Raw genomic sequence first — 26826 nt, forward strand, 5'->3', positions numbered from 1 at the left:
AGAAGCTACGGATCCTCTCTCCAGAAAACAGAACCGACTGCATATTCAAACAAAATAGTTAATTTCATTTTGCTTCCGTAGTGCTCTGAGATACGGGCCTTCCTGTTTTCTGCCCCCAGGCTCCACCCATGAGTTGCTGAGCATCAGAAAGGGCAGTGAGATTTCCTCTCACCTTGGACTGTGACTTCAATGGCTCTGGAGCCTTTGGTCTCTTCTTAGCCTGATTCCCACCTGTCTCCAGCGTTCCTGGGAAGTAACATGTGCTCCCAAAGGCGGAAGGTGTGTCTGGCTCTGGAACTTCTACTGCTGTTTCATTTGGTCTCGCCAACCAGCACTCCAGGTACTTCACACAAGTTGTGTGCATGTGATTGCGCACCGAAGGCTCGGGTGAGGTGGGAAAGGGGCTATGGGGTGGGGCTTAGTCCTCAAAGGGGAGTGTGGGCTCCAGGCAGCAGATACTTCTGTGCTGGTAGGAGGGCTGTGGCGAGTTGGGGAAACTTTCTGAGCCTTGGAAAATCAGCCTCTCTCTTTCCCCAAGGGATCATGACAAAAAACAGGACCTCAGGGAGACGGGGAAGGAAGCCCCTCTGCTTTTGTTCCATGCTTTGTGGTCCGGGAAGATGTTTCGTTTTGTTTTGCATTTTGAATAAGAGGAAGCTGCCCATTGATGGCTGCCACGTTTTCTGCTCTGCTCGGTCTGCTGTGCTCCCTGAAGCATTCTTCAGACCTCTGTTGATGCAAGGGGTTATGTCCTGAACAAAGGTAAATGATGTTGTCATGATCCCAAAGAGACACCTAAACTGTAGGAAAGAAAACCTGGAGAGGATTGCTTTCTCTAGAGTCTCTGAATGAGGGTCTGAGCAGAAGCCCAAGGCACCTCAGTATCAAAGGAGCTCTCAGCATCTAGTTGTTAAGTGTTGAGGGTCATTCCTCTGCCATGGGCTGTCCTGGTCCCCCTCATGTACCCAGGGACTGACTTAGCTCTCCGTTTTGTTAGAGCCGTTCACCTTCCAGTACCCTTTTTTTTTTTTTTTTTCACGTCCGCTGAGAAGTGGGAGTTAAGCTATTGCCTTTCTCACTACTCCCTTTAAGAGATACTCAGGTCTTTTTCATGTCGAAGGCTTTAGTGCTCACCACTACGGGGGAAAAAAAAGAGTAAAAATGAACAAGCATGGGGAACCAACACAGCGTCATAAAATTACGGAGTAACTTTTCGGAAGAGGAGACAGTCATGCTCAGTCATGCCCTGTTGACCACTGCTGTAGGAACTCTCCAGGTGACAGTACTTTGGGTCTGGTTGATGACTGTGTACATCTAGACACACGATGTCTTTAGGACATTCCTAGCTGTATGGGCTCCATGGCACTGACTCAACTCAGAACACGGATATGGCCTTGTGAGTGGGGGCTGATGTGAAATATTAATCCAACTGTTGGGAAAGATAGTGCTGCTAAGAGAACTGGAGTATTTCAGGACTTTCTCTAGACATAGGGCATGTGTCTAAATCTCTTCATGCATAGATAATGCCCACAGATGGTCATCTTATCCCCAGTTTATGACTTCCCCCCTATTAATTGCTGTTTGCTTTGAAGGAGGTGCTTTTTCTGTTATGGCTCGGTTTTTCCTTCTGCCCAGGATTCACTGCACCATCCTCTCCTTCTGCCCCTTCTGTAGGCTTCCATTTTTATGAGACTTCCTCGTATAAGCCTCCAGGTTATGATGGTGAATTGCTAGTTTGAGTGTCTCCTTGAGAGGACGTGAGGACAGAGACCATGTACATACAGTGCTAAACTTAGCAGAGTGCCTGGAACCTAGCCTGGGCTCAATAAATAATTATTGAATATATGAATGAAAGACTTCAAAGAACTTTCTTTCGGTCTCTATGTTTAGATCTTCCTGGGGGTCATAGTGGTACTCTCCTCCCTGGTAAAGGTGCTTTTGTGGAAAAATCGGAGAAGCGTTTTTGTTTTTGTTTTTAATTTTTTATTTTTTATAAACATATATTTTTATCCCCAGGGGTACAGGTCTGTGAATCACCAGGTTTACACATTTCACAGCACTCACCAAAGCACATACCCTCCCCAATGTCCATAATCCCACCCCCTTCTCCCAACCCCCCTCCCCCCCAGCAACCCTCAGTTTGTTTTGTGAGATTAAGAGTCACTTATGGTTTGTCTCCCTCCCAATCCCATCTTGTTTCATTGATTCTTCTTCTACCCACTTAAGCCCCCATGTTGCATCACCACTTCCTCATATCAGGGAGATCATATGATAGTTGTCTTTCTCTGCTTGACTTATTTCGCTAAGCATGATACGCTCTAGTTCCATCCATGTTGTCACAAATGGCAAGATTTCATTTCTTTTGATGGCTGCATAGTATTCCATTGTGTATATATACCACATCTTCTTGATCCATTCATCTGTTGATGGACATCTAGGTTCTTTCCATAGTTTGGCTATTGTGGACATTGCTGCTATAAACATTCGGGTGCACGTGCCCCTTTGGATCACTACGTTTGTATCTTTAGGGTAAATACCCAGTAGTGCAATTGCTGGGTCATAGGGCAGTTCTATTTTCAACATTTTGAGGAACCTCCATGCTGTTTTCCAGAGTGGCTGCACCAGCTTGCATTCCCACCAACAGTGTAGGAGGGTTCCCCTTCCTCTGCATCCTCGCCAACATCTGTCGTTTCCTGACTTGTTGATTTTAGCCATTCTGACTGGTGTGAGGTGATATCTCATTGTGCTTTTGATTTGTATTTCCCTGATGCCGACTGATATGGAGCACTTTTTCATGTGTCTGTTGGCCATCTGGATGTCTTCTTTGCAGAAATGTCTGTTCATGTCCTCTGCCCATTTCTTGATTGGATTATTTGTTCTTTGGGTGTTGAGTTTGCTAAGTTCTTTATAGATTTTGGACATTAGTCCTTTATCTGATATGTCGTTTGCAAATATCTTCTCCCATTCTGTCAGTTGTCTTTTGATTTTGTTAACTGTTTCCTTTGCTGTGCAAAAGCTTTTGATCTTGATGAAATCCCAATAGTTCATTTTTGCCCTTGCTTCCCTTGCCTTTTGCGTTGTTCCTAGGAAGATGTTGCTGCGGTTGAGGTCAAAGAGGTTGCTGCCTGTGTTCTCCTCAAGGATTTTGATGGATTCCTTTCACACATTGAGGTCCTTCATCCATTTTGAGTCTATTTTCGTGTGTGGTGTAAGGAAATGGTCCAATTTCATTTTTCTGCATGTGGCTGTCCAATTTTCCCAGCACCATTTATTGAAGAGGCTGTCTTTTTTCCATTGGACATTCTTTCCTGCTTTGTCGAAGATTAGTTGACCATAGAGTTGAGGGTCTATTTCTGGGCTCTCTATTCTGTTCCATTGATCTATGTGTCTGTTTTTGTGCCAGTACCATGCTGTCTTGATGATGACAGCTTTGTAATAGAGCTTGAAGTCCGGAATTGTGATGCCACCAACTTTGGCTTTCTTTTTCAATATCCCTTTGGCTATTCGAGGTCTTTTCTGGTTCCATATAAATTTTAGAATTATTTGTTCCATTTCTTTGAAAAAGATGGATGGTACTTTGATAGGAATTGCATTAAATGTGTAGATTGCTTTAGGTAGCATAGACATTTTCACAATATTTATTCTTCCAATCCAGGAGCATGGAACATTTTTCCATTTCTTTGTGTCTTCCTCAGTTTCTTTCATGAGTACTTTATAGTTTTCTGAGAATAGATTCTGTGTCTCTTTGGTTAGGTTTATTCCTAGGTATCTTATGGTTTTGGGTGCAATTGTAAATGGGATTGACTCCTTAATTTCTCTTTCTTCTGTCTTGCTGTTGGTGTAGAGAAATGCAACTGATTTCTGTGCATTGATTTTATATCCTGACACTTTACTGAATTCCTGTATAAGTTCTAGCAGTTTTGGAGTGGGGTCTTTTGGGTTTTCCACATATAGTATCATATCATCTGCGAAGAGTGATAATTTGACTTCTTCTTTGCCGATTTGGATGCCTTTAATTTCCTTTTGTTGTCTGATTGCTGAGGCTAGGACCTCTAGTACTATGTTGAATAGCAGTGGTGATAATGGACATCCCTGCCGTGTTCCTGACCTTAGCGGAAAAGCTTTCAGTTTTTCTCCATTGAGAATGATATTTGCGATGGGTTTTTCATAGATGGCTTTGACGATATTGAGGTATGTGCCCTCTATCCCTACACTTTGAAGAGTTTTGATCAGGAAGGGATGCTGTACTTTGTCAAATGCTTTTTCAGCATCTATTGAGAGTATCATATGGTTCTTGTTCTTTCCTTTATTGATGTGTTGTATCACATTGACTGATTTGCGGATGTTGAACCAACCTTGCAGCCCTGGAATAATTCCCACTTGGTCGTGGTGAATAATCCTTTTAATGTACTGTTGAATCCTATTGGCTAGTATTTTGGTGAGAATTTTCACATCTGTGTTCATCAGGGATATTGGTCTTTAGTTCTCTTTTTTGATGGGATCCTTGTCTGGTTTGGGGATCAAGGTGACGCTGGCATCATAAAATGAGTTTGGAAGGTTTCCTTCCATTTCTATTTTTTGGAACAGTTTCAGGAGAATAGGAATTAGTTCTTCTTTAAATGTTTGGTCGGAGATGAAGCGTTTTTAAACCTCCTCTTTCATACCTCCTCAGGCTTGTCTCTCAGTGCTCTGATTTTAGGTTCCCTCCACTACTGGGCATCTTCTCCTTCTGCTCATAGCACTTAGCAGAGTGCAGTGGAAGAAGCATGTACTGCATCAGAAGACCTTTGTTTTGTCTGGGTTCCGGGCTATGGGATTCTCTATAAATCATAAATGCTTCCTGGGCCTCTGCTTTCTCAACTCTATAATGGGTATAATAATATACTTCCCATTTCTTTCTTTCTTTCTTTTTAAAAAATATTTTATTTATTTATTTGACAGAGAGATATAGCGAGAGAAAGAGAATGCAAGCAGGGAGAGTGGGAGAGAGAGAAGCAGGCTTCCCCCAAAAGCCTGACTTGGGGCTTGATCTCAGGACCCTGAGATCATGACCTGAGTCTAAGGCAGACACTTAATGACTGAGCCACCCAGGAGCCCCTTATGATTCCTGTTTCTTCAAGAGGTTATTATTAGGATCAAATCAAATGAAGAAGGTGGAATTGTTTTGAAAATGTGACACACATAATCTGAGACAGATAAGGGCCTAGGAAGGACGTAAGTAAACTTGAGAGCCCCAAGTTCTCTCAGTACCCTCAGATCTGAATTTTTAATTGCTTTTAAAACATCTCCAGATTCTCCAAACATATGCCCCAAATCTGATTCATCATTTTTGTTCTGGCTATCTATTGCTGTGAAATAAGCCATCACATCTCTGTAGCTTAAAATAATAATCACTTATTTTGCACACAAATGAGGGGACAGACTACGCTCAGTATCCCCTGTGTGTGTGGCCAGATCATGGTGGGGCGTGAGGTCATCTTTGAGGTTTCTTCAGTCACATGGTTGGTGCCTAGGCTGAGTATCCTGACAGAAGTAGGCAGACATCACATGGTCTTTTCTAACCTCACTTTGTGAGTCATACTTCTGCTGTGTCCCACTCATTGAGACCATCACCAAGGAGAGAGGATGGAGGTACCACCTCTTGATGGAAAGAGTATCAAAAATTTACTGACTTAAAAACATTTTTATAATCTGCTGTTCCTCTGCTGTTTGCTTTCTCAACAAATGACATCTCTGTGTCCAATTACTGAAGCCAGAATTCTGGAAGCCATCCTTACCTCCTTCCGTTTCCTTGCCTGTCATTTCCAGTGAGTAAGTCCTGTTAATTATACCTTCAAAAAGTCTCTCAAATATATCTAATTCCACCCACTTCTGCTGGTTGATCAAACCATCTGTCCTAAATCAAGACATTATTTTCTCTCATCCAATTACTAGAATTGTTTCCTATCCTGCTTAAAAGCTCTTTTTTTAAAAAACTCAGTTCTTCTGTCTAGTATTTACCATACTGCCATTGGTATAAATTTTCTCAAATGGTCATCTGTTTATTTTACTCTTCTTTTAAAAACTCATCAATGGTCATCATAATGAACAAGAATTACAGCAGACACTGAGCATAAGCCTGCACTAGATAATGTGGTCACTTCCTACTGTTGGGTTCCCCAATAATGGGTCCATGGTCAAAGGAGCGAGACTGATACACAGCAAAGGTCAAGCAAAGCTTTATTTCGCACCAAGCATCAAGAATCAAACCGACCGTCAAACAGACCGGTCAGGGCCGCACCTTATAGAGAGGGCGGCCCTCCCTGCCTCACAGACCAACTTTTATAGAGCAAAGGCCATGTGGTTGAGCCTGGCCACACACAGGTGGCCAATGAGATTGTAACACACAAAGAAAGTTGCACAGTCATGCTAGGTCACACACGGGTGGCCAGTTGAACTACAATTCACCCCATAGTAGCTATTTGAACTAGCCTATCACCTTAGTCAGAATTGGCACCCAAAAGACAGTATGCGCACTTTACTGATTGGATGTTTCCACCTGACCCGACTCATGCCTTTTATTTGGGCTTTGTTACCTGGGACTGGTTTCCCAGTTTCCTGGACTTGCTTTTAAGTAAGTTCCCTGGGGTGGTGGGGGGGGGGCAGGGTCAATTTAAGTTTTACTGCATAAACAACAAAATGGCTGTTCAACCGAGGTGGGGCCGCTCTGGCTAAATAGGCCCTTACATTCCCCTTTTTCTTTGGAGATTAGGCAAGTCTTTGACTTTTCAGCCAGTTCTTTGTCCTATTTTGCCAGACTGTCCTTAATGACTCCAGTGTGTTTTACCCAGGAACAGCATTCCTCTCCTAGAGCTAAGCAGAGCCTCCCTTTTCCTAGAAATAGTATGTCAAGCCTTCCTCTGTTTTGCAATTGTCTATATCTCCCACCTATACCTTAACAACAGGAGCAACAAGGAGCTCAATGAACTCATTGTTTTTTGAGTCTTAGCTTTAGTCCACGATGGGCAGGGTCCATCGGCAGCGGCATCCATCTCTGGGGGGCGTCCTCATCCTTGGCGTGTTTGACGTGACCTGCGTGAATCTAGGCCCCGATGCCCTCAACTTCCACTGCCGTGGGGGTGGGTCGGGATGACAGCAAAGGGTCCCTTCCAGCAAGCTCCAAGTTTCCCACTTGGTGGGCCAAACCAAGTCCCCGGGTTGGCAAGGATGTGGCTCCACCTCCGTCTCCTTCCCAGTGTAGGCAGTTCGATCTCTGCGAAGGCTCCTTCCAAGACAGACTGCAATGCCTGCAGTGACTGGAGTACAGACTGATCAGTCTTTTCTGCTAGGGCAACCTTTTGTAGCAGAGGGCAGAGTGGGGGTGTGGGATGTCTCCCAAACATTATTTCAAATGGGGTCACCTTGTTTAAGTAAGGTGCACATCGCACCCTGAGGAGAGCGAAGAGAAGGAGATCCACCCATCCACTGCCAGTCTCCAGAATTAGCTTTGTCAAGGTCCCTTTAAGAGTCTGGTTCATTCTCTCTCTACTTGACCAGAGCTTTGGGGTCGGTAGGCACAATGTATTTTCCAGTTAGTGCCCACAGCCTTGGCCAATGCCTGCAAGACTGAACTCACAAATGCAGGGCTGTTGTCTGACCTGATCTCAAGAGGTAACCCAAACCTGTAGTAGCTTTTTGGCTACCACTCCTGCCATCTCATGTTTGGCAGAAAAAGCCTCTACCCAACTTACCATCTGTATAGATGTTGACATTCTTACCCTTGGCCATCTGCAGTGCCTTGGTGAGTGCAATCAGCTCCGCTTTTTGTGCCAAGGTTCCGTGTAGCAGGGCTGTTGTCCAGGTTCCTGCTCAGGAGAAACCACCGCAGCCCCTGAATACCTTGTTCCATTGACCATGTAGCTACTCCCATCTGTGAACTGGGTCATCTCCGCATCTGGGAGGGGAGTGTCTCTGAGATTTGGCCTTATTCCTGTCACCTGGGTTAGTACCTCCCCACAGTCGTGTGGGTGGTCAGCCAGCTCCTCTGGTTGCAACGTGGCTGGATTTAGCACCGCCAGGGGCCAGAAAGTCACTTTCAGTTCGTTGAGAAGGAGGGCCTGATACCCCATCACTCTGGCGTTTGTCATCCACCGGTCTGGTGGAGTCTGGAGAAGGCCCTCAATAGCATGAGTGGTGGTCAAGATGAGATTTTTACCCAAAGTCAATTTACTTGCATCCTTGACCAGGAGGGCCATAGCAGTAATTCTACGGAGCCAAGGGGGGTAACCTAGCCACTGCTGGATCTAGTTTTTGGTTTTTTTTTTTTTTTTGCTAAGACAGGCTTCTGGCCTTTGCCAAGGCCCCCGAGTCCGAGTCAAACTCCTTTGGCTACCCCTGACTTTTCATCCACATACAAGTGGAAGAGCTTGGTAACATCTGAGATGGCCAATGCTGGGGCACACAGTAAGGCTGTTTGTAATTCCCGAAATGCTCCTTCTGCCTCAGCTGTCCACTCTACCATAGTGAGTCCTCCCTTAGCCAGTTCATAGAGAGGTCGTGCCATCTCCATGAACCGCAGTGTCCACAGCCTGCAGTAGCCCACCATCCCAAGGAACTCCCTCATGGAGATCAAAGCCTAAATAAGTGGCGTGGCTCTGACAAAGCCGTGCTTTCTTTCTTATTCAAAACCCTCATTTCCGGGGTGCCTGGGTGGCTCAGTGGGTTAAAGCTGCTGCCTTCGGCTCAGGTCATGATCTCAGGATTCTGGGATCAAGCCCCACATGAGGCTCTCTTCTCAGCGGGGAACCTGCTTCCTTCTCTCTCTCTCTCTCTCTCTGCCTACTTGTGATCTCTATCTGTCAAATAAATAAATAAAATCTTAAAAAAAAAACAACCCTCATTTCCAGAGATAGCCAAATCAGGACTAATTCATTTGAAAAACAAGTCCAGTTTTAACAAACTTGGCCTAATTATTTACATAAGCTCAGCAAGAACAGCGAGTGTTCATATAGATCTTTTAGAATCTGCTTTGCTGGAACTTCTTATAAGAGGTTGAAATTTTAGTAGCCTCTCCAGGCCAGAAGCCAACCCACATAGAAGCCAAGCCACAAGACATGCCTGCAATACCTGTCAATTTGGGTGAATTCCTCTTCCTGAGGTTCCCAAAGTATCCTGCCAGGAAGTGACATTCTTTACTCACCTGGTGAGGCTGCTAGGAACTCTGTAAGCAAGGCATCAGGCCAACAGTATCTAAGGGCTTTACGGCTCCAGGTTTTATAAAGTTAACCTTAGTTCCTTTAAGCTGTCTGGTCATATCTGAGTCTTTTCAAATATGACATTCCAGTCAAAGCCTTGGTAAAATAACCAGTGTTTCTGATGGTGTCCTGTCACAAGGAGAACAGATTCTTATTGAACTTATGCAAATGACTGATTGCCATGGAAGAAAGAATACTTACTGAGACCTTTTGATTTTCAGAGGGTTCAGATAGAGAGAAAAGTTGAATGCCTTGATTCATTTACAAATGAATACTTTTAAATCTCTGTAAGTTACAGATAACTTAAGAAAAAGTTTCCCTAGTCTGGAAGAGCAAACATTACAGAACCAGTCATGTTTAAAATAAGACAAAATATTAAGAGACACAACATTACAACCTTTCAGTTCATCTAGTCCCGTGTTACTGATTCTGGTTTAGTCCGAATGCAGCTCTTAGTTCTATAAATTCTTACCTATTTCAGTTCCAGGATTTTAACATATCAAAGACCTGTATTTGTCCTGAAAGTCTCCCATATGAATTTCCTTTAGGGCAGAATTCATCTTACAAGAGAATTAAAACAATTACAAATGACAAAAACTCAGAATAGATATGGTTAAATATCAAGCGATGACCCTTATCAAAACATTAAAACTTTAGGAAATGTATAGAACCTCTAGAGTAGTTACAGCGTTTACCCAAATGTAACCCAAGGTTTATCATCGGCTTAGCAGTACTCCCTGAGTAACTTAGCATATCAAGGAAAAGCCTTCTGAGTCTGGGTGGGCGAAGAGAAAACCATTTACATTTTCTTGGAAACACCTCAATCTCTAATGATGACTATTAACCAATCATGAGCTGTTACAACAGAATTCAGTTAAGCACAAAAGATGTTTACCAACAGATTTCAAAAGCACAAACCTAGTTCTAGCAACAAGTGCTCTAGCATTTTATCCCATTTGGTTTAAAGTTTCAGGTTACCAAAGACTTTGAAAGCTACTTTAACAATTACCCATTAAAACTTTGAGACAGACAATTAACCATCTCTTTGTTATCTCTTTGACAATTATTCATCTCTTTGTTAAGAGATTTTAACATAAATAACCTGAGTTTTATAGACCTTAAGTAAAAACTCTGAAGTTTCACATTTACTACTGTTAACTCAAAAGACATGTTCATCCTAATTAACCCAACAAACTTAACTTAGTTCAAATACTGATTTACGTTCCACCTGGGTCCACTCTGCTTTGAATGTTTACCTTAGACCCAGGTGGGAAGATCCAGAGTGGGGGGGGGGTGTTAGGTCCAGGGGGTGCTCTTCTTATTTCCCAACAGTGAAGAACAGAACAAAGTGCCACCAGAAGGCATAGAAAGGTTTCGCAGTTCTAGGGCTCATCAGCTCCAAGAGAGGAGCAGACGCCATGCTTTCCTGCCAGCAAGAGGGAGGGGCTAGGCAGTCCACGTCGGGCCAGAGAGGGCAAGGAATGTCCCCAAAACAAAGGGAGTTTTGGCAGCTGCTTGGGAATATTCCTTAAAGTCTCTGTCTCGAGTTAGACTAACCACAGTTGGTTCCAGTTATAGCCATTAACTTACCCTTACTCTTTGCTTGCCCCATTCCTTCAAACACAACAAACAGCACAGCAGACAACAAAAAGACAAGACAAAGACAACCAACCGCAGGCCCAGCAGTTCTTACCCAGAACCTGCCACCAGTGGGGACTTTCTTGATCTCCTGACCACGTAGGGGGACTTGAACCCCCAGTGACTGCCTAGGGGGACTCAAACCCCCTGGCTGCCTAGGGGGACTCAAACCCCCTGATGATCTACCAGTGGAGGGAAGGAGCGTCCCTGCATCCACTCCAGTCCTGGGGAGCATGGCTGCATCCAGTTTCTCCCCGGTGGGCCATACCCTGTAGCTCCTCAACCAGACAGACAGACAGGATCCCAAGATTTTACCTCCAGAGGCTTTTCTCAGAAATTCTGATACTGGCTCAGTTCTCCTCGTTTAATCCAGGATGAGCCCCCAATGTTGGGTCCCCCAATAATGGGTCCATGGTCAAAGGAGTGAGAGTGACACAAAGCGAAGGTCAAGCAAAGCTTTATTTCATGCCAAGCATCAAGAATCAAACTGACCATCAAACAGACCAGTTGGGGCCATACCTTACAGAGAGGGCATCCCTCCCTGCCTCACAGACCAACTTTTATAGAGCAAAAGCCCTGTGGTTGAGCCTGGCCACACACAGGTGGCCAATGAGATTGTAATACACAGAGAAAGCTGCACAGTCATGCTAGGTCACACACGGGTGGCCAATTGAACTACAATTCACCCCATAGTAGTTATTTGAACTAGCCTATCTCCTTGGTCAGAATTGGCACCCAAAAGGCACCCAGAAGGTGGGGCCCACACTCCTTGGTATTTAGGGAGACAGTATGTGCACTTTATGATTGGAAGTCTACACCTGAGCTGACTCATCCCTGCATTTGGGCCGTTATCTCCACCTGACCTGACCCACTTTTGTATTTGGGCTTTGTTACCTGAGACTGGTTTCCCAGAACTTAAGTAAGTTCTCCTGGGGGTGGGGAGAAGGGTCAATTTAAGTTTTACTGCATAAACAAAAAAATGGCTGTTCAATCGAGGTGGGGCTGCTCTGGCTAAATAGGCCTTACACTACCTTCCCCCATTTGGTGTTCTAGTCAAATGCACTACTTCTGCTTCCTTAAGTGGACCTTGCTTTTGTGGTCTCTGAACACTTGATAGTTTTCTTCTCCTCTGGATGGAACATTGATTACTCTCAATCCTCACCTTTCCCTGGCTAATCTCTACTTATACTAATTCCCACTCACACTTTCTATGGAAGCCACTCCTGACTCCTCTAAATTCAAGTGATATGCTCCCTTTGTATTCCATATTTTCCTTATCCTAATACTTATCACCAATAGTGATTAATTGTCTGTATCCACAAGAATGGAAGCTCCTTAAGATAAGGAGCTATGTCTCTTTCATTCTAGCATGGTGCCTACCACAGAGCCTAGTCCATAGTAAGTGTTTGTTCTACATTTATTAGAAGAGTGAATAAATGAATAAATTGATGTACATATGTATATGTGTATGGACATATGCATAGATAGAAGGAAGGGAAAAGGGAGGGAGAAAGGAAGTTGTGAATCATTGTTTCTGTCAGGCTGGGATCTCAGCAAAGAATTTGCCTCCTATTTCACTAAAAAAATGGGGACTGGAGATCAATAAGCAGAGAACCTCTCAACTTGTTGCCTACCACCTCTAAACTACAAACTCTCTACATCCCCAGCTGTCTTTTCCTCCTTCTCTTTTCCCTCAAAGGATGAAGTATTTCCTCTTCCAGGCTAGACCTGAGCCATTAACTCTTCTCTAAACCCCTTCTAGCCCAATGCCACTGGTCACCTTCTTTCTCTTCCATGTCTCCTTCTCCACTGGCTCCATCTCTTGACCTATCAAAGCTTATCTTTTCCTTCTTAAATAAAAGTAAAAAATAAAACAAAAAAACTCTTTTTACCTTCCATGTCCCTCTACAAAATGTCCTGCTAGTTTCCTTTCCATTCACACTGAAATGTCTTAGAACAGTTTACTTTTGTTCTCTCTTCTCTCTGAGCTTCAACTGAGTTCTTGACCCATTGCAGTCTGGCCTAGTAAACTCATTAGTTTTCCCATCTTAGGAAATAGTACTCTTGTCACCCATAACAAAATCTGGGGTCCTGATCTCTATTGCCAAATTACTTCCTTAAGGTAGGAAGCAGTTCAAGATGGTAACGTAGGAAGATCTTGAACTCATCTCCTTCCATGGACACAAATCAATGACTACACACAGTATAATTCTCTCTGAAAAGAACCTGTGAGTTAGCTGAACAGCTACTCTAGAACAAAGGATAAAAGGGCCACATCAAGATGGTTAGGAGAGGCAGTATCACCAAAAGCCCACCCTAGGCATGGCAACCCACCATTGGAAAGGGTTCCCACAAATATAGAACTTCTTTCTGAAGGAACAAGGGTTTTTTGCCCTATATCAGGAACTCCAACTTGGGACCTGCACTGGAGAGACAAGCCTTACCCCAAATATTGAGCTTTGAAAACCAGTGGGGCTTATACCCAGGAGAACCATAGGACTGTAGGGAATGAGATTCCACTCTGGAAGGGCTCACATGCAGATTCACTCATTCTACGACTCCACACAAAAGCACCGTTTGAAAGGAGCCTATATCATATGTGAAGGAGATTAATTTGCTGATCTTAAAGGGTCTCCCACAAAGACAAAGCCTCTTGGGACTCTATTCAGGAATGGAGGTGCCAGTGGGTGTCATTTTTATGTTCTATCTCTAGCTTGCTAGTGCTGTTAGGTGCCATTTTTGCACTCTCACTCTAAACTGCTAGCACCTGCTCTGTTGTGCTGCTGATGCAGCTCTACCCTACCATGCTGCCTCCTCAGTGGGCTTTTGTTTCCTTCCCACCCCATAGTCCCCCCAAATCAGCAAGCAAAAACAGCTCACACAAGGGATGCCCCTTGAACACCCTCTTTGGTGATTCAGAGGGATTGTGTTTCTGGGTTCCATGGGTCTGAAGTAATCAGAGAGTGCAAGAGACAATCACTTTAACCATGGTTAAATAATGAGATTCATCACCTACAGAGGCAAGCATTTCAATACCAGGAGAGGTAGTTGTTTTGCCTGACACATAGAAAAAACACAGAGAATAAAGCAAAATGAGGAAACAGGGGAATATATTCCAAAGGAAAGAACAAGACAAAATCCCAGGGGAAAAAAGAACCAAAACCTTACTAAAATGGAGATAAGTAACCTGATAAAGAGTTTGAGGAATGGTCATAAAGATGCTCACTGAACTCAGGAAAAAAAGCAGATGAACACAGTGAGAACTTCAACAAAGAGAAAATATGAGGAAGTACCCAACACAGAAGTCACAGAGCTGAAGAATGTGAGAATTGAACTGAAAAATGCACTAGAGATGTTCAGTAGCAGACTAGATGACACAGAACAAATAATTGGTGAACTGGAAAACAGGGCAGTGGAACTCACATAAGCAGAGCAGCAAAAAGAAAAAAAGAACTTTAAAAAGTGAAGATAGCTTAAGCGACTCATGGAACAACATCAAGTGGAATAATATTTGCATTGTAAGTCTCCCAGTAGAAGAGAGAGAGAAAAGGGAAGAACACTTATTTGAAGAAATAATGACTGAAAACTTTTCTAACCTGGGGAAGGAAACAGACATCAGACCCAGGAATTCCGGAGATTTCCAAGACAGACTCACAACAAGACATTAAAATGTCAGAAGTTAAAGGTAACAAGAGAATCCTAAATACAGCAAGAAAAAAACTAGTTACATACAGGGGAACACCCACAAGGCTATCAGCAGATTTCTTGGTGGAAACTTTGCCAGGAGGGAGTGGCATAATATAATCAAAGTGTTGCAAGTAAGAAATTTCCCACCAGGAATACACTACCTGGCAAGATAACCATTCAGAATTGAAGGAGAGATACTTTTCCAACAAGCAAAAGCTAAAATAGTGCACCTTCACTAAACCATCCTTAAAAGAAATGTGAAAGGGACTTCTTTAATGCGAAGAAAATGTATGAAAGTAGAAGTCCCACTGGTAAAGGTAAATATATAGTAAAGGTAGCAGAATAATCACTTATATAGTATGAAGGTTGAAAGAGAAAAGTGGTAAAAAATGACTGTAACTGCAATAATTAGTTAAGGGATACACTAAATAAAAAGATGTAAAATGTGACATTAACAACATAAAATGTGGTAGAGGGGAGTAAAAATGCAGGGTCTTAGAAAGCAATCAAACTTAACTTGCACTTAAAGTAGACTGTTATATATATAGCCCGTCATATGTGAACCTCATGGTTAACCAGGTTAAACACAAAACAAAAATCTATAATAGGTCCACAAAAGATAATGAGAAGGGAATCTAAGCATAACACTACAGAAAGTCATCAAACTAGACTTATTGTGGTGACCATTTTACAATATACACAAATGTTGAATTATTATGGTGTACACCTATAACAAATATAATGTTGTATGTCAATTATACTTCAGTTTTAAATATTACTTCCTTAAAAGGTTGTACAAGTTAGATAAATGGTTGATACCATCAGAGAGCTCTTGGTAACTCCATATTAATATCTTTAAAACTCATGTCTTTTCTTCCTTAATAATTCTATTAGATGCCATGTGACTTGATTTTAAAGTGATGAGAACTTCTTTAGGACCTCTTTTGCTTTGCTGGGTAGACCCTTTGATATGAAATGATCACTTTCTTTGTTCTGTTTCCTTCCTTCCCCATTTTAGTTTTGGTTTCATATGGACAGGAAGCATGGCTAGGCACAGGAAAGAGCTGCTTCATTTTTTAATTGTAAACTGCACACAAACACAGTTACTTTATCCTAAGCATCCACATAACCAAATACTTCTTCCTGGTAGAATTAACTTTCTTTACAGTTACTTCTCCTGCCTTTGAACATATGCAGTTATTAGGAAGGTGAATCAAAATTTTGTCAATTTACTTTAAAAACAAAAAAAAAACCCCATAAATATATTATAGATATCAATTTATTTGTATTTAGTAGACAATTAGCAGACTAAACCACCATCTTGATACCCCAAATTATAGTACTTAATTTCCGCATTAATTTTGCAATCTATACTTGTAAAATTAATCCATATTTCTTCTTTAACTTGTGAATGAATTGTAGAATTCTTTCAGAAGACTATTACCTCTTTTTAAATGGTCAGTCGAGCATTCTTTCTATTGCTTCTATCTTCAGGTTTTTATTACTTTTCTAGGCTACCCTTTCATTAGATATTTCAAAACAAAATTCACTCTTCCATTTTCTGTTTTCAGGCATGATCTCAGCCCTTCTGAGGATGTTGGATTAATATTTTAAGGTTTCTTTTAGGTGCTTTGCATTGATTTTTGATATCTGAAAACTTGAATGCCATATTCAATACATTTCTATGTTGTTGGGTTTTTTTGAGAATTCCTGGGCACTTCTTCCACTGCTCCTCTGCTTTCTTTGTCTTAATAATAATCTTTTATTCATTCATTATTGATTTTATTCATTTATTATTATTAGGGTCCAGCCATTAGACAGGGCCCCATTGGCCCAGTTTGGGCACATTTTCATATCTAAGAAATACAGTTCATTGGTTATAAGTAACTAAATAGTAACTCGGATTTCTACTTACAGTCTCTCAAAAGATGTTAAAGGAAATCCAATTTAAAAACTACAGCAACACTTCCTACACTCATCCTTCCTGTTCTGTCTAGTCTTCTCAAACCGTCCCATCCATCTGCTGCCCAGACAGTCTTACAGTTTTGAGCCCCAAGTGCTAACAGCCCTATTTCCTAAACCAGCTTGAGTAACCTTGGTATTTGCTTATCTCTTCCTTTCCTCCCCACCTCATCAGTCCAAATGGGTCTTAAGAAGTAAACAAGAGGGAGAAGCTGAGTGGAAAGTAAAAATATGAAAAATGTTTTTGACTAGCAGGAGGTTGTGAAAAGAAGACTGGGAGCACTTACATATACATTTTGTCACTGTTGTCCATTCAGCCATTGTCTACTAAACTCTTAATGTCAACTGAGTATGGTGGGGATTCAAAATTGAGCAGATACTGTCTTTGCCTTTGAGAAGCTTACAAAATTAGTGACTGTGTGTCTGCCGTAGCTTCTCCCTGTCCCTTACATTAAAATTTGAAGTTCTTTTGATCGTCTTGGGAATACCCTTGCCAAATATAATCTCTTTGTCCTCATAAAGCAGTTTTTTGTCCTTATAAAGTAGATTCCATTCTCACAAGGAGAAAGGATGGAAGATATAACTGGACCTGGATCATAACTTGAGTCTATGTGCTGTGTATTCTTCATTCTTGCTCATTAGATGCATCCTTCTTTCCCCTTCCACAAGGAAGCTTCAGGGAAGTTGACTGTTCTGATGGAGGTACTGGGACCTCTTTTTCATCACATGTCCTACATCAGTGACCTGGTTTTGTGTTATCTCTTGTGCATACTGACATCCTTTATTTTTAGACCATTAGTCTACAAGTGAAAGCTGATTCAAGAGCTGCTACATTTTTTTTTTTTAAACTTGAGGCCCCTTCTTTCACATTCTTCAATCTTTCAGATTCACATATGAACATCCATTTCTAAAAAAAAAAATCATTAGTCTAGTCCTTGTTTTACCACTGTTTTGGCATAATAAAATAAGTTCAACAGGTAATTGTTAAACATCTTAGTAACTTAGGCATAGTACTGGGTGTTATGGATACAAAAAAATGTAGGTAATAATAATTAAAAAATACATTAAATTTATTTAATGCTTACTATTCTTCCAAGTATTATTCTAAGTACTTTACTTTTATTAATTGATTATTTGTATTGTTATATTCTAAGCATTTTATTAATGAAACTCTGTATTAGACTTTTTCAGAGAAACAGAATATATATATATATATAAATAGAAAGAGGTTTATTATATATATGTATGTATACATACACACACACACACATATATATATATATACATAGAAAGAGGTTTATTATGAGGGATTGTCTCATGTAATTATGGAAGCATAACCCATACTGTGTACTTCTCTGTATGGAGAAGTCTCACAACCTGTCATCTATAGGCTGGTGGCAAAGGGAAGCTACTGGTAGAGCTCCAGTCCAAATCTGTAGGCCCAAGAACCAGGAGACCCAATGGTGTAAGTCCTTGTCCAAGTCCAAGGCCCAAGAGCCAGGAATACTAAAGTCCAAGGGTAGGAGAAGATGGATGTCCCAGATCAAGCAAAAAGTAAATTTGCTCTTTCTCTGCTTTTTTGTTCTTTTTGGGCCCTCGATGGATTATGGTGCCCATCGCATTGGTAAGGGAGATCATTTTTACTCAGTTTACCTATTCAAATGCTAATCTCTTCTAGTAACACCCTCACAGTCACACCCAGAAACAATGTTTTACCAGCTATCTGGGCACCCAGTCAACGTGACACATAAATTTAACCATTATGAACTCTATGAGATAATAACTAAAAGAAAGACAGAGAAGGTAGGTAACATGCTCATGTTTACATAGCTAACAAGTGGTAGAGCCAGGATTTGAACTGAGGCAGTGTGATTTCAGAACACATGTTCTCAACTCTCACACTTTAATGGAAAGTGAATTAGACTCAAAGGACTCATTCCTTTCTTTAGGAAGCGTATACTCTGGTGATCGAGGCAGGTAGGAGACATCAAACATCATTTCAATATGACATATTGCTAAGATATGGACATACACAGGATGTTGTAGCTTTTCCTCCTCTTGTCTTCACTACCTATGTGTACTGATGCCCAAAAGATCATTCTGGTGGTTGGCGCTCACTTCTTACTGAGAAATAAAGACGGGGTTAGTTGTGAGTTGTTCTATCTTCCTGAGCATATGTCTGACACTTATTGGAGAGTTTGCCAAGAATGACTTAGGCCAGTAGATCTTACCCAGAATGGGGGTGGGATATTTGGCAATATCCAGAGACATTTTGATTGTCACAGCTGGGAAGGGCTACTGGTCTCTAGCGGGCAGAGGCCAGGAATGCTGCTAAACCTCCTGCAGTGCACAAGGACAGCTCCCACAACAGAGAACCCTAAAATATCAATAGTGGCTTAAAATATCAATAGTGCTAAGGTTGGAAAACACTGATCTGGGCTATCTATTGTCATCACTTCTATTAATTCACATGGAAGCAAGTAGCAGAATGAGAACAAGTCTAGAATCTGTGTTTGGTGATTTTAAAATCCTGAAGAGAATGTCCTGCTGGGCTGCATGCTCCGAGAGGCAAAGCCTCCGCCTGCATCGCTAATGCCAGAGCCTCTCACAGTGCCAGGCACATAGTGCTTGTTCAAATACCATTACGGGCACTGAGTTGGTTATGTCCCAGGGAAGACAGTGTGTGGAATGGACCAACCAGAAGCGCTGTGACCAGGAATGCCTGACTATGTCTGCCTATGCACTAGACACAGGGTAGGTGCTCAATAGACTGTTGAAGGCAGAGACGGGTGGTGGGAAGGATTAATAACCAGAAACTTGAAAGCCCTGGGGACACAGGCATTTTCAGTCTTTTAACAGTTGAAGAGAATGCTTTTGGAAAGGATAGATTTGTGGAAAGTGAACAGCTGAATATATATACATGACGTTGAACAATATGACTGAGGTTTTGAGGGACAGTAGAGGAGGCCAGAGTAGTACAGGTTGTATTTTTTTTTTCTTCTACAGGTAGCTTCTTTCCACTGTTCTTTCTCAGCCTAATTATATCCACCTCCTTTGTTCTTCTCCCTCTACAAAGATTCAACACACCTCCTTTCGTCTTGCATCTTTCTTGCTGTCATCTTTTCTTTTCTTTGCCTTAACCAAACAAGGTTTGGGCACCCTCATGAAAAAATAATAATAATAAATAAATAAATGAATAAATTTTAAAAAAAGAACAGCAAACACAAATAGGAACAAAAGTGAATTTAGTTAGAATGAGCAAAGAAACCCAACGTATCACACGTTTTAAAAGCTAAGAAATACTATAAAAATTACAAATCCCAGAAAAATAGCATAGGACTTTCATTAATGAAATGCCTTCATGCTTCTATCATAATTTGCCACTGAATAGCTCTGGTTCCCATTCACTTTAAAGTTTTTATTTATTCATTTATTTATTTATTTATTTATTTATTTATTTAATTTGAGAGAGAGACAGTGAGAGAGAGCATGAGTGAGGAGAAGGTCAGAGAGAGAAGCAGACTCCCCATGGAGCTGGGAGCCCGATGCGGGACTCGATCCCGGAATTCGGGATCATGACCTGAGCCGAAGGCAGTCATCCAACCAACTGAGCCACCCAGGCATACCTTTTTTTTTTTTTTTTAAGATTTTTTTTTTTCACTTTAAACTTTGTTTCTTCTCTACTTCCTGCCTACTGCTAGAGAAGTAAATTAAAGCAAGAGGGAACACAAGCCCAGAAGAGGGGCTATGACTTGTCATCATTTTATTTGAAAATCTACTGGTATGAGAGCAAGAGAGAGAGTTGGGGCCAGTATCAGTGTCCTTTTTCTTTATCTTCTGGGGAAGAACTAGAAGGATTATCAGCAACACACCCTACCCCCATATCCACCCTCATGCTCCAACTTTTACTGCACTCCTGATCAGAGGTCAGACCCCCTGGTGAAGACCATACTTACTGTTTCCAAGCAGAAACTTCTTCTCTCTTCTCCGTCCCACCAGCTCAGGCAGAAGTTTTTCCTGCTGGGCACCTCTGCCTTTCTAAGAGGGCTCTCACTCTCGTTGACAGGTCATTCAGAACATCGGGTGACTGCCATCTCTGGCACCAACGTGAGTCTTCCAATCTCCAATTTGCCTGCTAAGTACACACAACTCACCTGGTTTTACACCACCAATCAGAAGATTCTAGAATGGGAGTCCAACCAGACTCTTCTCTTCGACTCTGAATTTAAGGGCAGGGTCAGTCTTGGTCAAAACCAGAATCTGTGCATCCATAATGTCCAGAAAAACGACAGCAGCACCTATATCCTCAGGGTGTTGACGGATTCTGGGACAGAGAAGGAGTGGCATACCCGACTGGAGGTATACGGTGAGTTTTGGGCAGTCCCACTCCAGGACCCCGGAGGGACCACTGGGAGGTTTCCTAGGGTTCCTGGGGGCTCTCTCTGGGAGGAGGATAGAGAAACCTCAGGACAGGCTTCATTAATTTCCCCTGGAGCCACTTCCTCTGGGGAGTGACCCTGGGCCAGCAGAGCCCAAGTTGATAGCCTGAGGACATTTAAAAGTTCTTCTGATATTAGTGATCTGAGATATGAAGAGAGGGAAAACTATAGAAATGATTTCCTATTTTCTTGATGCTCTCCTGTGATCAACCCAAATCAGTTCTGAGCTCACCTTAATAATATACCTGAACACAAACTTCATCAGACTTAAGGAAAAAGTTACAAGAGACACAGGATGGGGCAGGAGCTGTTAAAGGAAGGTTGTTTTTTTGTTTGTTTTTTGTTTTTTGTTTTTTAATTTTTCAAAATGGATAGGACAAAAACTTCCACTCACAGCTCTAGCCTAACCAATATGTGGAGAATAAGGACTAGGATATTATACTTGGAATCAGACAGACCTGGGTTAAAAACGTTGGTTGCTAGCTCACTTCCTAGCTGTGTGATCTTGGAGAAAGATCTTAACATCTCTGTGCCCATATTAGGTAAGTTTCTTTTCATGGCAAGTAAAAGAAGCCAATTTGATATAAATTTAGCAAAAAAAAAAAAAAAAAAAAAAAGAGTCTGTTAAAGAAACCAGAACTATTTAGAGCAATTCAAGGAACTGAGAAGAGTTAGGAAGGGCTGAACAGCGGGAAGAAAGAGAACCAGGGCCAGCCCTGAGTTCCCGGCCTCAGGAATCTGTGGACTATGCCTCCAGATCACTGCCATGTACATGACTTACCTCTTAGAGTCTAGACTTTTGTATCTCTGGGTTTAAATTCTCAGAATTTAAAGAGAAATTAAAAGAGAGAAACTGATTAAGCCAACTTGATTCAAATATGTGTACTGATTGAAATACTTATGGCCCAAAGGGTCAGAATTTAAGGCAGAAACATGGCTCCCGGGGAGACCTCTGTGGTGTTGAGGTAGACCAAATTAAAGAAGAGGGGTGGGCAGACATCCGCAACAGATATCTACCCAAGAACCTCATCTTATGAAGATAATGACTTCTTCCTTTTAGGGTGTTATGAGAATCAAAGCAGAAAATGGGAATGAAACATAAAAAATGAAAATAAGGGGTTTTTCCCAAACCAAATCATTCTGTCATCCAGTTTCCTTCTGCCAGATGATTACCAAAAATATAAACAGAAAATCTCTACAGAATACTCAGAACATATCTGTAATCTTTCTTCCCCAAAACAGTGTAAATGAAGAGTGTCTTTATAACCCACCCACTAGATGGTTCCTGTTCTAAGAGGCTGGAAGCCTCTTCTCACATACTTCCCCCAAGTCACATGGCCTGAAAATTTGGGAGGTTCTGGGAACAGGAAAAGATTCAAAGTCTCTTACAGTGGTGTTAAGAAAAGCCCAAATTTATATCATTTACCAATTTCTGTTGTAATTACTCCCACCAGAGCCAACTCCAAGTTAGCAATGGTTTCACAATCAGCTTGCAACAATTCTGGATATTTTAAATTCCATAAGCTGGTGTGACGTAAGCACACCTGCCTGGGCATACAACCCTCAGGATGGGATTTGCAGAAATCTCATTCTTTTTTTTTTTTTTTTTTTAAAGATTTTATTTATTTATCAGAGGGAGAGAGGGGGAGAGAGCGAGCACAGGCAGACAGAATGGCAGCAGAGGCAGAGGGAGAAGCAGACCCCCTGCTGAGCAAGGAGCCCGATGTGGGATTTGATCCCAGGACGCTGGGATCATGACTTGAGCCGAAGGCAGCTGCTTAACCAACTGAGCCACCCAGGCGTCCCCAGAAATCTCATTCTTCAGTACAGTCCTTGAATTTCTGATAGCTCCAAGGAGATATCTTAGAGCCGGACCACCCTGGCTAGCTAAATGAACCCCACCACAAACCACCCAGTGCATGCTGCTTGCCATGTGAAATGCGGAAGATGTATGAGGCGAGGTTAGATGACAGGAAATGGCAAAAAAATAGTATGAAAATTGCTCAGTTCAAGCATGCAGGGAAAGTCCAGCAGTCTCAGGGGGGTTCACAGAGAAGATGGGGCTAGAGTTCCGGAGGCCAGACAGACGGAACTCCCATCGCCCCCCATACACTTGCAGCCAGACGTGAGTTCTGTTCTGGTCAATTCTTGGCACGTCTAATCCTTTGACACCAAAGCAGCACTGATTCTGCAGGTGTTTTACCCATGGGCAACATGAAAAGGCCCAGAGGGTTTCAGAAAAAGTGGCCCTGGCAAAGGAAGCAGCAGATGCTGGGATTATCTTTCATTCCATCTGGTGGCAAGACGACAACAGTAATGATTATGTGACCTCCAACATGCACAGAACGCTTGTGCCCCATGGACAATGTCACTTTATCTCACTAACATTGTTCTACGGGGTACAGTCAGTTTACCCATGAGAAGGAAATTCAAGGGGTTACTTATCTCGATAATGTCACTCCAAGTCCAAGACCTAGGCTGATTTCACTCCAAAGCTGCTTCTTTGTCCTTTGTATATCATAACTGCTCCATCCATCCATCCATCCATCCACCCACCCACCCACCCTTTCATCAGATACTTACCGATTCCTATCAGGTAAGCATTGTGCTAAATCCCGAGATACCAAAGTTAGCAGATACAGTTTATCACGGCTGATGTGAGCTGGGGGTTATATGAGCTTCTTCTCATGAATCCAGGAGAGGGCTCTGCCATGGGCAGGGTAGTATCTCTTACTCCAGGACTCTCTCTGAATATGAGCCCAAGAGCTCCTGATGGGCAGGTGGGCCACGGTGCCAACTGTGGGCTGGTGCTGGAGAAGGAGGCTCACATAACTTAGACAGTTGGGATACCAAGTCTGACCCCAGGAGATCTCTGCTGCTCTTTCTGGCCCACAGAGACTCAGAACCCCATTTTGTTTCTGGGTGCACAGCTCCCCCTCCTGGATCCATTTTAGCTTCACTCCCAAGCAGTAGCCCTTCCAGTCTGAACCTCCAGAGGGCCAAGCTGCTCACTGGCTCCTCCTGTAGGGGCCTCTTCTCCATGGCACCAGTTTCCGCTGCACTCAGGGCTCCTCCCTAGCTCCCTTTGTGTTTTGTTGGCTAAACACTCAAAAGCATAATTGCCTCATAAATGCATGAACTCATGTCTCATCTTGCAACGTCCTCCTGATCTTCAGATCCTGTACCTAACCCTGAGATAGAAATCCAGAAGACACAGGAAGTGGACAATAGATGTCACCTGCAGCTCTCATGCAGGATCCCAAACCAGTCCATAAACTATACCTGGTATAGGGACTCAGGGCCCTTTCCAACAGGGCTCCAGAATTCTGTGCTTGAAATCGTCGTTGAGCCAAATAACTACTCCACGTTTTACACCTGCCAACTCAGCAATCCCGTGAGCAGCAAGAATGACACTGTCTATTTCACCCCACCTTGTAAACTAGGTAAGAAGTGTTCCCAAGGGAGCTGGGGGGGAGGGGGCTAGGGCAACTAGTTTTCTTTTGGATGAAATGAAGAAGGGTGTGGGGAGCCTGTTCAGTCCCCTGCTCAGATGGAGGATCCCAAATGCATCTGTGAGACCTGAGAGGCCTGGGTTCTACCCCAGGCTCTTCCACCAGCTCTCAGCAAGCTTACCTGGCTTTTGTGGAGTTCATCGTCCTCGCCTGCAAAGGGTGGCTGGCACTCCTACCCTGCTCTAACAATGCACGGTCTTGGAATCCGGGGCCTGGGTGATTGTAGGACAATCTGAGCTGTCAGGGGAAAAGTCCAAGTGGAAGAGCAGACCAGACACAGTTGAGCGGGTGCATGAAGGGTTCCTGGCAGACAGCGTAAATCAGCAAAGGAAAGAAGGGCCAAGTAGATGAGCACGAGCAAGAACAAGGATGGGACAGGGGTGAGGGCCTTCTCCTAAGGCAGAGACTCTCTGCTCTTTAGAAACACAGACTCTGGGTTTCATGTTTCAGATTTCTCTGTCTCTTGGGAGGACACACTCACTTGAGCATCACTGCCGGCTCTCTATCAAGCCTACACGGGTCTGATAGTGGGATAGCCAAGATCGGGCAAAAAGCTCATAGGTTTTAGAGTCAGGTACCTGGGGTTAATCCTGGGATTGTCACTTAATAGCTAAGCAAGTGACTTAGCTTCTCCAAGTTGTGCCCTTCTCTAAGTTGTATCCTTCTTAAATACCAGACAAAATAGTAATCTTTATGCTGTTAAGAGGACTAAATGAGACAGTACAGATACCCTCTCTAGAACAGTGCCTGACAGGTCTCCGTGAATGGTACTTAAATTAAAACCAGTTTCTTCAATTCTGGAGACACTAGAGCCCTCAATAAATTTAGATTACTATCCCCAGCATTCTGGGTCTTATACTTTCCACACCCCTGAAACGACATCCCTGAGTATACAGATCTACACCCTTCCAGAATAACTCATACCTATGGTAGCGACATTTGCCTGAGTTCCCTGTCATGCCAGTCCCCAGGGACCATGGCCCCCAGGGACAGTGCTCTTCACGGTCTTCCTAGACCCAGTCTACTCTCCCACCTGTGCTGATTTCTTCACCTCTGTTCCCACACAGGGACAATGGAACCTGGGCATTCTTCTTCATTCTTCCCACCTGACTTGCCATGCCTCTTCTAGACTGTCCTGCCACCACAGACCCTCTGTGACAGTTTGGTATCTGGCCATGAGACCACCTTCATATCAACACCACATCCTGAGATCCAGAAAAAGAAAGAGAGACAGCCCCTGTCCTTTATAAAATGAGGGTGACTGCTCATCTACAATGAGGATGAAAACAATACTAAGGCCATTTTTTGGGAAGGGTTAGGCCAATCTTCTCACTTTTTAGCGACCCAAATTGTCCCAGAAAAGCATCCCTCGTTTCCCTTCCCTACTGTATCACTCGTTCCCTTCTTCTTTTTATTTTCTGCTTCCTCTCCTCCTCTCCTCTTACTCCTTCTCTCCCCTTCCCTTCCTACCAGTCTTCCCCTTCCTTGTCTTTTTCCCTCTTGGTATAGATGGGATGTGGGGTGGTGAAATGGAGAGGGGAGATAGTCTTACCTTCCCGAAAGTCCAGACACTCAAGCATTTGGAGTTTTCTTGCTTTTTCAGGCAGATCCTCTGCAGTAGTTTGGATTGTGACATGGCTAATTGTCATGGTACCCCTTGTTCCTGGCCTCCTCTGGACCTGAGACAAGCTCTTCTAACTCAAGACAGCTGGGTCTTGCTTCCATCAGCAGCCACGCTGTTGTCCAAGGCGGGAGCTCTGACTACATGGGATGATGGAAAGTGTGCTATTGAAACATCTACAAGGATTTTCAAGTTAACTTTTTAAAAACTACAGTAATATTTTATTTTATATCTTCTACTTATTTTCCAACATACTTGCATCGATACTCCTATATTCTTCCCACCAAAACATGCGATCACATTATGCAGTGTTTTCTTGTATAAATAAAGGACGTGACCATCAATGTCAAACTGTCAGACCATGTCTACTCCGTTGGCCTGACACGTGCTGTACAAAGGAGAGGAACCTGGGACCATAGGCTCCTATGGGTTCCTGTGTCCGAGGTGTTACTTTGCGCTGTCTCTGACTCTTGCCCCCACATCCCTGCCAAATCTCCTGGGGTTCCAGCTCCTCCCCCCACGTTCTGGCCTCCTTTCTGAGGAGCATGTTCTTTAGGTTTCCTGGGAATATGGCGCTAGGCTTACCCCTCCGGAGTGAGTAGGAGTGAGCATGCAGCTTTGCCACATAAAAAGGGTCCCTCTCAAGCCTTTCCTGGCGAGCCAAGCACCGCCCCCTCCCTTTGCGAGCAACTCTTCAAGTCCTACCTGTGTCACAGGATCTCATAAAACCAACA

General features: G+C 42.9%; 1 protein-coding gene across 1 annotated transcript; it reads left to right on the plus strand.

The window, feature by feature from the left end:
- The first annotated feature begins 111 nt into the window (after positions 1 to 111).
- CD48 (CD48 molecule) lies at positions 112 to 26449 on the plus strand. Its single transcript, XM_032318438.1, has 4 exons — positions 112 to 340; positions 20587 to 20886; positions 24136 to 24402; positions 26075 to 26449. Exons 1-4 carry the CDS (start codon positions 259 to 261, stop codon positions 26152 to 26154), a joined length of 729 nt encoding a protein of 242 aa, XP_032174329.1. The 5' UTR covers positions 112 to 258; the 3' UTR covers positions 26155 to 26449.
- The last annotated feature ends 377 nt before the right edge of the window (positions 26450 to 26826 follow it).

The sequence above is a fragment of the Mustela erminea genome, chromosome 17 (assembly GCF_009829155.1).
Source record: "Mustela erminea isolate mMusErm1 chromosome 17, mMusErm1.Pri, whole genome shotgun sequence".
Classification (NCBI taxonomy): domain Eukaryota; kingdom Metazoa; phylum Chordata; class Mammalia; order Carnivora; family Mustelidae; genus Mustela; species Mustela erminea.